Genomic DNA, 14,797 nt, shown 5'->3' on the forward strand with positions numbered 1-14,797 from the left:
ATACATATCGCCAAATCTAACTCATGGAAGAAATGATTATTATGGAGAAATATTTAACTAAATAGAAGCCAACTTACACCTTTAAAAGAAAGTTTACTTTTGAAATTAAATTTCATCTTTTGCAAAATTTAGCAACTGTTGTTAAGAATTTTTTTACTCATGCTGCAAGTTACTCAAAACAAATTGCGTGTTTAATTATATTCAAGCAAACTCTAAATTAACAGTAAAATAATAGGCTTACCCATTTTGGTTTAGTTCTAGAAATAATTTGTTTTTACAACGATTTTTAGAAAAATAAATATGTTTTTACAACGATTTCTTACAAAACAAATTTATTGTTTTTACAACGATAACTTGCGTAAAGAAATTTGAATTTACCATTTTTATAAATAAATCCAGGAGAGAGGGAAAGAGATATTCTCCTGAACTTTATAAAATTAGCATTTCTAAAATGCGAGCTTTTGCAATGGTTAAATCTAAGTTGTCCCTGAAACATAAGCGTGGGGGACATTGGTTAAGATTCCTCCTAAATATTTACCAAACTTTCTCAATATCTTTCCCCCTCCAAAAAAAAAGCTCATTTTTATTTATTAAAAATTTCAGATACTTAACATATGGTCAGCTAATTGCACTCACTGATTAGCTCCATAAAAGTGGAAAATGATAGGAAAAAAATATACAAAAAAAGTGAACATCCTGATAACTTTTGATCTAATAATTAAATTTCCGCATACTATTACTCACTTATGATTCGAGAGTTTAATCTTAAATATGCAAATTAATTCATGCAGACGATATTTTTTGTTACGAAACCAGACGCAATAACATACTTTCTCTAATTAAGCGTGTGATGCGATAGATAAAATTAAAAGAATTTGAGCAAAATCGGTCGAATAGTTCCTGAGAAAGCTAATTTAAAAAAAAAAAAAACTCTTTAAAATTTGATTATTCAGGATCTGTTCAACCGATATCGCTAAAAATTCTTAAAAATGATGTAAAAGTTGTGAACCTTACTCTTCAAAATATTTTTTTAACAATTATTACATAAAATAATAAAAAATATTATATGTGATATAAAAAATATATATCTTAGGATAAACAAATTAGGATAAACGAATTTTTCAATAAATTCGGATATTTAATCACCCAAAATATAGGGGATAGTCGCAATTTGGGAAATATGGTTTCCATAGTTTGTTAAGAGAGTAATCCAAATTTTGATTCCCATAATGTAAATTTTATTTTCTGCGTATTTCGCCATATCTCGAAAAGTTTTTAAGTGAAATGAAAAGATTTTGCACACAATAATAAAATTCTTTTCCATGCACAAAATAACTTTTTATAGATATTTATTATTTTTTACCATTTTATTTAATAATAGTGTCTCACTCCATCTTTGCGAGACATTTCACAAATTTGGTTCGTTATGTAAGTCCGCCTAATGATAACAAAGGATTTTGCAGGTATTTATTTCGTCATCTCTGGATTAATTATGCATTAAAAATAAATTATGAAAATATACACAATCTACATGACATTTAAATTCCGGAACTCTACTGCTTCCTTCTAGTTCATACTCTCCCTTAGTCCAGCCAATACTACGTTCAAGCTAATACTAAAAAGAAATCCTTTTTCTCACCAGAAAAAGTTCTTCGCTCCACCCCCAATGTAGGGGAACAACACTTCCCCTGTCCCTCGCCCTCTGACCCTCAGGTCAGGGGTCAATAAAATGCGTGGAAGAGGAATCAGGACCCTGACAAATAGGAATTATAATTTAATTCTAAATTATAATATATAAAAAAATTTTCTCATCATTTTAAGTAATGTAATTTTACATGGCAAAATATAACACTTTAACTAGTTTGGTCGAATAGTACCTGAGAAATCAAATTTTAATCTATTTCTTTCAAATTTAGTATTTCGCCATAAAAACAATTACATTCATTAAAATTATGTAAAATAAAATTTTATATCTTGCAATTCAATCAAATATTATTAAATAAAATAATAAATATTTACTAAAATTAAACGAGATCATTCTTAGTTTATTTTTAAACGGCTATTTTTAAAGATAGTATGCTTCATAAACATTTTTTACAAGTTCTCTTCACGAGAACTGCTATTATGAACAATTTTTGATGTAGTATAGCGAGTGAATTAAGTAAATATGAGGAATGAGGAAATAAACCAATCACTGGATCAATGAATAGGAACAACGAGTTAGCGATAAATAGCAGTTGTTTATAGAACAGTCATTGAAGAGCATTTTAGTCAAATCAGTCGATGAGTTCAAAAATGCAAAAACTTTTTAACTTATAAATTGAGTTACGGCAGTCAGCAATTTTTTAAAATTATTTTTGACAAAATGGTGATATTGAAAAGTACCTTTAAGATTGTATATAAGTATGTACAATTATAAATACGATTTAAAACATCTAACGTGTCACAACAGTGCTGAGTATAAAAATGCTAAAGACATTTAAACAAATCAAATGAAACTTGGTTTAAATTGTTGAGTTTATAAAACGTTGTTTACAACCACACCATTTTTTTTATAACCGTCGTTGAACAGCCAACCCAATTTTATGGGTTTGCAACTACTAATGTTCAACTCCGTAGCCTTGTAATTTTAAACCCAATCCAGAAGACAAGGGGATTCCTGGATCGAGTACTGAGAGAAATTTGGCCTCGTGAAAGACTTTCTGAAAGAACTAAACCCGCATTTACGTTACATGGAGAGGAAGACCACGAGAGACTCCAACGGTTAGCTCGACTGCAAGGGGACTAACTCATGATCCGTCTACCACTGAGGATATTTCACGGCAGCACTGTGGTCGGTGCAAGCCGGATGCGGAATTCGCATCGACTGGGATTCGAACCCGGTTTGCCGCATTGAAAGGCGAACGCTCTTTCCCCTTAGCCATCGCTGCTCACCATTTAAATTCAGCAAAAGCTTATGAAATTCACATTTTGCAATTCAGGTCGAAATTTGCTGAAGTTTTCTAACTTAAAGGAGTTTATACTGTGAGAAGGCGCAAGAAAAATCGATTGGTCCAATATATCTGTGTCCGGTAACGGAAAACACGCGTCTGATTAATATTGGAAATATATTTATTTGTAAAGCTTGTTTCTAAATTAATTTAGAAAAAAATAGCATAAAATATCAAAATAAGTTTCATTCTCAATTTAGGAAGAAGACATGTGTGCTGTCATTTTGATGTGACTAATCCGCATTTGCGTTACATGGAGAGGAAAACTACGAAACCCTGACCCGTTAGCGAATTGACAAAACATACCGTAGATTGCAAAGGGTTGGCGAAAATTTCTATTGGCGTTAAAAGAGCGTTCTCGCAAATCGCCAAACAGCTGTAAGCTTATGATTTTGTTTTGTTTTCGGTATCGCATAACATTCAACGAGTTAGATATGGGTGCGACATTTCAATTAAGTTGGTCTTCATTTGATTCCTCTGCATCAAATAAAATATAAAGCGTATTTTTTTGTTATAGCTCCGACATAATCGTTTGTATCTGTTGACTAAATCGTGTTTATTAGCGTTTTTGAAAAGGTCGTAATAGAACTAAGATAGAAAAATTACTCATTATTACATATTCTATAGTTTCATAACTTTCATTAAATGTATTTCGAGTAGTGAAATTCTTTTCCTACTCATCCACTAATTCGAATTAATAATTTCACAATAACCTTTAATCCTTAATAATGAAATCATTATTATAATAAAGTTTGTTTACTTAAAAGATTTTAAAAAAAAAAATTTTATTGTTCAGCAGAGACTTAGTTTCCAATTCTATATTCATTAATTAAACTTAATGGTTCTGCTCGATAACCATTTACAATTTTTTTAAAATTTTATTTAATTTTCTGTTATTATGAAATTCTTTAAATATTTTTCGACGTAGAGATTATTTAGCAATAATGCGAAAAGCTGAAATTTATAAATGTATAATATTTATAAATGTTTAAGAGAATTTTTAGCAGCTATTTTGTAATAATTATTTTAATTGAAATGTTCATTATACGCAGTTTTATAATAATAATCGTAAAATTCATTGAACAATTGAGTATTACATTTTAAAATGCAAGCATAATTTAATTCATTTTATAACTGCAAAACGGTAGATAAGTAACTTCGTTATAAAATTTTACATGATACGAGAATATTATACGATTGCTTTATAATGAAAGAACAACAATTTAAGTTTTAAACTTTTTGTGGAAAAGAAAAAATTGAAAATTTCTCCTGTCATCGGTGTTAGCGATTAGAGAGTCTTTTATCGTATAAATATTAAGTCAGTATTGTTCCCTTTTAAATAAAAATGCATTTTGCTCCGGAAAAAAAAATTACTTGAATTTTGTCGATTGAAATTCCCTAATTATAGCAGCAAAAACTTTTAAATTTCTAATCAAACTTTCCTTCATTATAATTTTGTGTAAATAATTATTATTAACAATATAAATGACTATTGAAAGGAATTAATTGAGAATGTCCAATTTTAATGAATTAACTGTTTACGCAATCAGATTAATAATTTTTTTCATAATTTAAAAATGGAGAAAAAGTCTTTACAGTTTAAAAGTGAAGAGAAAAATATAGTTGAGATTAAATTTATAAAGTAAGCACAACCCGAAGGAGATTGAAGTAATGGCATTAAAATCGAAATTTCAAAAGAAAAAAAAATCACGTTTTAGTGTACAGTGAGCAGTAAACAAAAATCTAAAACTAACTTTTGATCTAATGATCAGATGTTTACGTTCTAGGACTCAATCGTAATGGATCGAGAGGGTGAATTCAAATATGCCGCTTAATTATAGCAGACAATATATTTTAAGTTCGGAAATCAGACACTAAAACGAGCCTACTTTGAGAAAAAAAATTTCCTGCGCATTCGGATTTTTGATCCCCAGTATATAGGGGTTGCCGCTATCTGGAAATATTATCCCAATAGTTTGGTCAGGAAAGCAATGCAATGTTAGGACCCCTTAGTGTTAACCTTACTTTTTGAGCATTTCACTATATCTTGGGAACTTTCCTGTGAACTTTTAAGTGAATTGAAAATTTTCTCAATGTTTTAATGTTCATTTAATTTAGAAGTTCCTTCATTCCCTACCACTATTGTAAGATATTTACTTTTCACCTAACTTGTAAAATTAAAAAGTTTAGAATTCTTTACAAAATCACTCAGGCGAAGTGATTGCCTTTTATTTAAATCTTATTTAGAAGATATTTTTCTTAAAGTATTTCATTTAAAGTTTTTATCATTTTAAGTTGAAATGAATGTCGCTCTGCTTTGCATAATTCAAAAATTATTTCAAAGGAAACATAACTTAACATTAAACAATCAGGACTTACAATTATAAATCAAACAATCACTACATTTATTTATTTAAAAACACTCTTATGAACTGATAATAAATTGATCTAAGTCCTAAATGTGAGTTCTTGTATAATATATAATTTATTTAAACTCAGTATATACATCTGACCTCTGTTGTCGCCAATGGCTCAATTTTAAAATATACTTTTTCTTTTACAAATTTTCTGATATTTTCATATGAAGGATAGTATTAAGTTTGAGAATTGAAAATTTTTGTTTAAAAAAGTTGTTAAAATTATAATTATTATTAATACTTGACAACAGGAAGTTTTCAATTAAAGGTTGAAAATTTTTTTAATTACGTTATTTTTTAATTCTGTTATTTTTTTAATTATGTTTTTAATTACCTAATTCATATAACAGTATTTAGGAATCTATAAATTTATGCTACGTATGATCGTTGCAGAATTACCTGCACCCAATATATGTAAATAAAATATTTTTTTAAAATTGTGCATTTTCTATTAATTTCATTTATTATTCTTATACTGAAAGAGTATCAAGGTATCTATGACCTCCATAATAAATGAAGTACTTACGGACTTTTATATATATTAAGGAATTGAGTCAATTTTTCACGAAGTTAAAGATCTCATCCCATTGAAAAAAAAGTTAAATATTTTTTTGCAACAAATGCTTCTAGTAATAAAACAAACGCGAATAGGTCATCGAAGAAAAATCCCTTCATTTGTACATTTTTCCCTTCTTGAAATTATTTCACATATTTTTTTTTTTCACTAGCGAATTTCTGATAATTTTAAAATTTTAAAAATATCGATTTTTTCATTTGCAAGAAATTTTTAATTTAAAGCGTGATAACATTTTTGAATACTCCAATTTTTTTTTCTAATAAATAATATGTCTTTGTTAATTTCTAAAAAAAAATTTCATGAAAAAGTTTACATTATTCTTTTATCAAGATTGATTTAACAGAGAAAATCACTAAATTAAAACAGGTTGTTTTCTTACAATAAAAGTTAAATAGAATTAATTCTTTAAAATAGCGTTCCAATAAAACATGGTATTAAAATGCTACGTTATTTTTTGTGATTGGTTCAATAATAAATAATTTTTATTTCTTCACAAACACAATTCTCGTAAAAAATATTAAATCTGTTATATCAAAAAACTAGATCGTTTTATAAAATATAAATACAGTTTATTTGTAACGTGATCCTAAGAATAAAAAGGTTATTTTCTTTTTTAATTCTCTACTAAAATGAATTAATGAGTTATTTTTATTCATCATGGCTAGTCGAGGAGGAGAAAAAAAATATTGAATTTCACTGTTTAGGTTGATGTAATTTCGTTCTAACACCACATTTACGCGTAATCCATCGCCAATTCCACTTGAAATCGCCTAGTTTATAATCTACGGTATGTTTTGTCAATTCGCGACCCGTTAGCCTGATGGCAAGGGCACTTTAACCCATTAATCGTTTAAAACTAAGGATATTTTTCTGTGCGGAATTCGTTTCGTCCAATCATGGCTGTGATTCGAACCCGGGTCACCTCATAGGATTAAAAGCGCTCCCCTGAGCCACAGCGACTTTTAAATCAACATTTACGGTTGATATTTAATAATTTTCTGGTAAAAATATTGTAATTAAAAATACGAAAAGCAGTTGTGCACCGCGTTAAATCTGCGCCAGAGAGGCAAAAAAAAAATTTATAAATAAATAATTCTTTTAACTCCAGCTTCTTTTACCAAGATAGAGTTAGTGGCACTGTTTTATTATTATTATTTTGTAACGAAATTCATGAAAATATTATTTTAAGTAGTTAAAGTAGTTAAAAAATATTATTCAAGAGGAATGGCAATTGTAAATTCTAAATTGAAGTAGTAAATTGTAATTGCAAATTTTAATTGTAAATTGTAATAACGGTGGTAATTGCAAACTGCTATTGTAACTTTCATAATAGTGTAATGGAATTACAATATGAAATTGTAAAAAGAATATGATAATTCAAATCTTGACACAGATTCCGACAATCCTTGAGTAATAATTTAAAAAATTACAATAATAGTTTCAGAAGAATGATCTAAAAACTTTGAACACTATTATTTTTTTAATAGTTTGTGTTGAATATAAACGCAAATGTTACACATATATTTTGAATTATGAGTAGGCAAAAATGCAAAATTCACTTTTTTATTAATCCATGAAAACTCAATTATTAAAACTAAATTGCGTGAATATGAATCACGATGTTTGATGTTAAGTCGGCATGATTACTAATCGTAATATTCAAATTTAATATAGCATGGGTGCAAATCAAAGTTTGGTTTTAAGATCATGTGACTAAAAATTTCGATGCGCTATTTTAAAACGGCTGAATGCGAATCACGATGAGTAATTTTTAAATTCCGTGGTACAAATTCCAATGTGTTATTTTTAAATCGCGTGAGTTCAAATCACGATGTGCGGATTTTAAATTTTATGATTAGAAATCGCAATATTTGATTTTAATATCACGTGTATACGCGATGTGTTGTTTGCATACGAAAGAAATTGCTGGATGATTTTCTTAAGTGATTAAAAACCCAAAAAGATTTCTCATGAAAATACAATCTTGAACCAGATTGATATTGAAGGATCATAAAACCGTGAATCAATTAAAATCTGTCATACACAAGTCGATGGTTATATAATTATACAAATTTCAAGATATATGTTCCTAGAGTAACTAAATAAAAATTTAATTACTGTATATTATTAAATACTTGATTTCCATTCAATATATAAAATTTTAAAAAGTAAAATAAATTTCTATTGAAATTCAATTTATCCTTTGTTGTTGGAAACAACTGAATTTCTTTTAATCAAAATTATTGATGTAAACATTTAAAATTATTAGCTTAAAGAGTTATAAAATGAAAAAAAAAAAAGAAAATGATTAGACATATATACAATTATAAAATGGAAACTTACTGAGATTTAACACCTTTATGATATTGTTGATTATTGTCATCATCACTTCACGTTAAATTACTGAGATAGAACATGTTTTAACCATCGAAGTTTGTGAAATTCACCTCTACTCCACAACACGAGAAAGAATACTGCTTTGGTTTTCTAGGGTTGTTATATTCTTTCTGTCTCTATTTTGAATTTCCGGACTAAAATCGCCAATTCAAAATTCGCCAATTAAAAAGTTTGAACTATAAATGTTAAAAAGGATTTTTTAAATTTAATGTTAGAAAGAATTATTTTCTTGAAATATATTGAAATAACTTGTGAAGTGCTTTACCATTTTTAACAAATACTGACAAAAAACAGAACTAGATACTGTAAAGATATACAGTCTGACTTTTATTTAACGAACTTCCATTTTGCGAATTTCTCTATTTTGCGATTTTTTTTTCGAGGAACCAAGAATATTTTGGAAATTTCTTCGTCAAATAAATTACAAATAACGAAGGGAATTTTCTACTCAACGAACTTTTCTTTGAGATTCACTTTCCCTATTTGCCCAAAATATTTCAGTACATTTCAAAGGCATTTTATGGGGGAAATGACCTTGAGTTGATTTTCAAAGCCACTTAACTGTTAGAGAACTCTTTCCCTTTTTGTTTGTATTTCAAACGAAAAACTGAGACAAAATTAATTGACTTTATCAGTAGTAATTAAACTTAAGAAAGCATGTGGTAATAAATGTTAAAAATTACTTTCACAATAAATGCAACTATAATTTTATACATAAATTTATTTTCTTTTAGTAGAAAATTTATGTAGAATGTATGAAAGTGTAACACTGGATAATGTTTTGCCCGATTCTTGCCTTCCATGAAGATTCCTTACATGGTTAAGATTTATAAAATGAATAGTAGATACTAATTTACAAGATTAAGGTGCATCAACTGCTATTTTAATTATGCCTTGTGTTTATGAATTTAAAATCTGTTTTGTTTCAAAATTGATTTTCTATTTAACGAATTTTCTATTTAACAAACTTATAATCGGGATTTAGCTACTTTGTTAAATAGAGGTCTGACTGCATTTTATTACGCATTTCTATCGTATAGTTGAAAACGTAACGCATTTTTTAAAAACAGATGATTTTATATAGGTTTACTGTTCTCTCTCTCCAAACCTTGTTATTGAGTTCAAATTTCTCTTGAAATTTTTCTTTTAATTTGCTCCCTGCTTCATCAGAATAACAAAAACTCTTACTCGTTTGTTGAACTTTTTTTTAATCATTTTGATATTTCAATTTTAGAGGGGGTTACATAGTCCACACTTTAATTTGAAAATGAGAGAAACCATTTAAACCAGATTTCCATTTAAATATATATTACACCAATGAAGAGCAGTGGTGGCTTAAGGGATAGAACGCTCGCCTCCCAAAGAGGTGAACCGGGTTCGAATCCCAGTGGTGGCTGAAACGAATTACGCACCCGACTCACGCAGCTCACGGTGCTGACGTTACATTTCCTCAATGATAAACGAACCATGGATTAAAGTCCCCTTGCCATCAGACTAACCTTGGGAAATGTTCATGGTTTTCCTCTCCGTGTAACGCAAGGGCAGGATAGTTTCATTAAAAAGAGTTCCACGAAGGCTTATTCGAGGTATTACCAGGATTGGGTTTAAAATTACGAGGCTACGGAGTTGAACATTAGTAGCCGTGAACTCAAAAATGGAGTCGGCTGTTCAAACGAAGGTTATAAAAAAATACATCAACAAAGAGCCGCTTTAGCTCAGGGAATATAGCGCTTGCCTCATAAAGAGGTAACAGGGTAACAATCCCAGCGATGACTGATCATTACGAATTCCGCACCCGTCCTGCACCAATCACAATTCTGACGTAAAATATTCTGAGTAATTCACGGAATATGGATTATCCGTCGTGTTAACTACGGGAGGTTCTTACGCTGCTTATGCTGGTTTATTTCATCAAACAATCCTTCACGAAGATTAGTTTGCCCCAATACTCTATCCCGAAATTCCCTTGACTTCTGGGGTAGATTCAAAATTATGAAGGATACGGAGTTTCAAAACAAATATAAAAAAAAATTGCAAGGCTACATTGATTGTTGGATCGGAATTGGAAATATAAAAATACATTAACGAGGTTTTCTCCAGCATAAGCAAAAGATGGTTTGCTTATGTTTATTTATTTCAGATATCTGTACCAAAAAGTTTTATCACATATTACACATAAATAAATTTTCACTCCGGAATGAAGAATATTATTTACTTTTTGATCAGCCCTCATTACAAAGAAGCAAATAATGCAATTTCCCCCTAGTATGTACAAGATAGTATCTTTTTAAATCAGATTTTTTTTTAGTAAAAGATTTATTACAAACACAACTCTAATGAGGTTTTTCCCCAATATATGAACAGTGTGCAAAAAAAAGAAAGAAAAAAAAAAGAAAAGGATGAACCACCCTGAAAAATGTTTGACTTAATGATTGTATCTTCACGTTCTAGGACTCAATCCTAATGATTCCAGGAAGTGACCTTAAATACGCTAATTAATTAATGAGGTTGATGTTTTAAGCTAAGCGGACGATATTTGAATGTCGTCCAATCTGTTAAAAAAGAATGGCCAAAAAGACAATCATGACCCAGGCACCAGAAACGTTATTCGAAACAGCCTAGTCGATACAAAAAAAGTATTGTTACCCCCTCTACATATAAATTTCGGTGAACCGCGATTTTTTAGGCGATAAAGCGTTTGTCTTCCAATGAGGCGAACCGGGTTCGAATCCCAGTCTATACGAATTCTACATTCAGCTTGCACCACAGTGCTGACGTGAAATATCCTCAGTAGTAGACGGATCATGGGTTAGAGAACCCTTGCCGTCAGACTAACTGGGGAGGTTCTCGCCGTCTTTATCGCTATGTATCCCAATTACGGGCTTGCTCCATCAAAAAGATCTCCTCGAAAGCAAATTTTTCCCAATACTCGATCCAGGAGTTCCCTTGTCTTCTCGATTGAGTTCAAAATTACAAGGTTGCGGAGTTGAACATTAGTAGCCGTAAACCCATAAAATAGGATAGGCTCTTCAACAACGGTTAGAAAATAAAAAATAAAAATATCAAGTTCGGTGTAATGAAGCAGTTTGTCAAGGTTCCTTCAAACGATGGCGATTCATTCGAATACCTGTGCAAAAGGTTGAAAGAGGGAAACTTTGTTGGTCCAGATACCCACAAACTCATGATGGATTTTGAGACTATAATGACAACAACGGAAAGAAGGCTTGTCGTGAGTAAGTTTCTGGAGGTAATACAATTGAGTATGAAGCTATTGCAATGAAAATGCTGGACAGATTTAAGACTTTGGGTTCCTCCGTGAGCAGGGCCGGATTAAGACCTCTTGAGGCCTTAAGCACTGAAAATATTTTGGTGCCCCCCTCAAACAATTAAAAATATATCTACTATTAAGTCAAGTGTTGATTCAAAATACAAAATCAAAATTTTTTTAAAAGAAAATATTTAGTCAAACTAAAACAAAAAAATTAAAATTATATAATCAATTGAAAACTTTTCAATTAATATGAAAAAAATTACGCCCGGTTGCTGAGCGGTGGAGCTTCGCGCTGTATGCCACGGGTCCCTGGTTCGATCCTCGGGCCGGGCAAGGTTGACGCAGCCTTTCATCCCTTCAGTGGGGCGATAAATGAGTACCAAGCATGCTTGGGAACTAAACATTGGGGGTTCTGCGTTCGGCTGACTACCTGACCGGAACATCTGCTCCTGCACCACAGAGCCCAAGGTCAAGAAAACTGAGATGGGCACAGTAGGCCTTGGCTCTCTATATATTATATGTTAAAATAACCAACTTTGAAATACCTTCTACTAGATCTTAGTACACATTTTAACACGAAGAAGAAGAAAAATAACTTTTGAATTTAAAATTTCGGTACAGGCTAAGATGATAAAAGAAAAATTTTGAAAATAAATATTTTCTAAGTGGAGGTACATCAAAGTTAACCATTATAACAAAGCTATTTATCAAACACCTGACTTTAGCTTTTCTTAAAAACAAATTAGTGATTTCGTTTGAACAAAATTAAACTTATATTTCATTAATCTGCCTTTAAAAACCTGTTCAAATTTTAATAATTAAAATTATTTGCCCAATGAAATGGAAGATTCCTCAAGTAATGTTTATAAAAACATTTTCATTTTCAATAAATATTGGGGAAAAGGAAGATGAACAAATTTAAATAGAATAAATGGTTACTTACGTCTAATCTAAAATTTCTGCACGAGTCTTGTTCCTCTTTATATGACCGTTACTCTAAACTTTTCTTTCAAAATAGTCACAAAAATCAAATAGTAAAATATTAGATAAAGATAAATAAAAAGTAAACAATGCGAAAAAAGTAAAATAATTTAAGCACGAACCAAGTTGAAACAAAATACTGTAAGCAATACTGTAAGCAAATGTAAAGGTGTAAAGTATTTACCAAAATGTTTAATTTGTGTGTATATACGGGGGTGTGTAAACACGAGAAATTAGTTACTAATTGTAGCTTAAATAATGTTATGGGTTTAAAATTACGTCAATCAAGAAACTTTTCTTTTTCTAGAACAATTTATTTGTATCTTAACCCCCCACCCCACCCCTCGAAAGGACGACAATTTTAATTTTCTGAAATATGGACCCCTTTCTCTAAAAAAAAAAAGGGAAGGGGGAATGAGTCACCTATAGGATGCTTAAAGATATCTGAGATAAAAGGATGTTCTCTGTCTGTGATAAATCAATTGGTTGCACTTGTCTTGACCTTAAAGTGGTTCTTCTCAGAAAATTTAGCTTTGTATTCTAACACATATGTTGGTAACAATCACGGTGGTCCTTTTGAGTAGCCTTTGAATTCATCTAATCGAATGCTGGCAATTAACATCTTTTGTTGTTATACGGCGGGGTTGTTAGATACACGCAGAAAGCAAGATCAGGTTAAATTGGACCACGTTTCCCAGCAGTCTGATGCTTATAATAAAGTAACAGGAACAACAATATTTTTCCCTCTTATTTATACAGAATGACCAATTTTTATTTTAAGAAAAGTTATATGGACAATGGAAATACGTGAATTAATTATTTATTTATTTCAATTTGATATACGCACGAGCTACACATAAAAATTAAGCACAACTATTAAATTTATTTTTCGTGACAGAAATAATATTATTATTTTCAAGTCCTGTTTCCTTGTATAAACGGGGTTTATATATATATATATATATATATATATATATACTCAATAATAATTTTGATTGTTATTAAATCAGTTCAGTATCCTTTATCAGTTATTAAACATATTTTTAAATTCAATTAATAAAAATATCTTTCCTAAATTTGTTATTTATTTTTAATTTGAAATTTTCGGTACTTTTCTTATTTCCTAACTATAATTATACAAATTTCGTTATAAGATGTACAGCATATAGTTTGCTTGCACTAAACCCAATTCAATGATTGAAAATTTGATTTTATTGCTACTTATCCTTACATTTGCTTTTAAAATTAAATCAGTTTTAATGGGTACTCTTGTTAACGAATTTTTCACAGTCAACGAACATCCGGTTCACATTGTGAATTTACGCATCTTTTGTGCTCAACTTTTATAACATTTGTATTTATACAAGACTCTAAGGACTAAGGAACCTGTAATTCTTTCTTTATTAAAAGACTAGCTGCTTTCATTCATATTACATAGTTATATATTTTAAATCTTAAAATCTAATTTCAATATTCGATATATATAGATAAAAAAAATCATAAGTGATGCGAAGTGTGTGGTCATATTTTCGCAAATTTAACCTCTTCTCCACAAAGAAATTTCGAAAAATGATACTTACATAGCTCCTTTTTCTTAATTTAGTGAATAAAAAAAAATATTTGAAGTAAAATTTTGAAATAAATTTTTGCAACACAACCTTTACGTAATTTGATAACTTCTTTTTCCAGTTGCAATGAAAATATAATTAGAAATATAGTATAAGCAACTATTTTTAAAAAATGTGCTGCACATAAAAAAAAAAACATGCATAACACAGTTTTTTTTCACATCAAAAATCACATTTTTTACATCATCAAATCATTGCATCAACATTTTGTAAATCAAATTTTTTTACGTAAAAAAATTCAAATGGCGGAAGTATTAACTTTGCTGCAACTGCGAAAAATATTCTGTAAACATGAATCGTAGCAGTATTTTATAGAATCATTGTAATGGATAAATAAATAGAGCTTTTATCGCATAGAAATTCACTACCTAATTTCATTATAAGACCAAAAATTTTTGATAAATAACATCTTTCGTTTTTTTTTTTTTTAATTATGTAAAATTTCGTACTTAGAATTGTTATCTACTATTAAAATGGAAGCACAAAATAATAAATTTATAAGTAATGTTTCGAAGAAAAAAATTATGAACTGCGAA

At 29.5% G+C, this 14,797-nt stretch overlaps 1 protein-coding gene and 1 long non-coding RNA gene across 2 annotated transcripts in view; one reads left to right on the forward strand and one right to left on the reverse strand.

The window, feature by feature from the left end:
- Nucleotides 1-8,485, reverse strand: part of LOC107457118 (uncharacterized) — a 37,078-nt gene extending 28,593 nt beyond the window's left edge. Inside the window, exon 1 of the long non-coding RNA XR_001585799.5 lies at nt 8,328-8,485. This is a non-coding gene — a long non-coding RNA (uncharacterized LOC107457118). The remainder of the gene's footprint in view (nt 1-8,327) is intronic.
- Nucleotides 8,486-11,457: 2,972 nt separating this feature from the next.
- LOC107457134 (uncharacterized) overlaps nt 11,458-14,797 on the forward strand; it is an 81,346-nt gene continuing 78,006 nt past the window's right edge. Inside the window, exon 1 of the mRNA XM_071181893.2 lies at nt 11,458-11,614. Coding sequence (XP_071037994.1) covers nt 11,458-11,614 — 157 coding nt within the window. The remainder of the gene's footprint in view (nt 11,615-14,797) is intronic.

Source organism: Parasteatoda tepidariorum, chromosome 4 (genome assembly GCF_982258835.1).
Source record: "Parasteatoda tepidariorum strain Cologne lab strain chromosome 4, Ptep-v5.0, whole genome shotgun sequence".
NCBI lineage: Eukaryota > Metazoa > Arthropoda > Arachnida > Araneae > Theridiidae > Parasteatoda > Parasteatoda tepidariorum.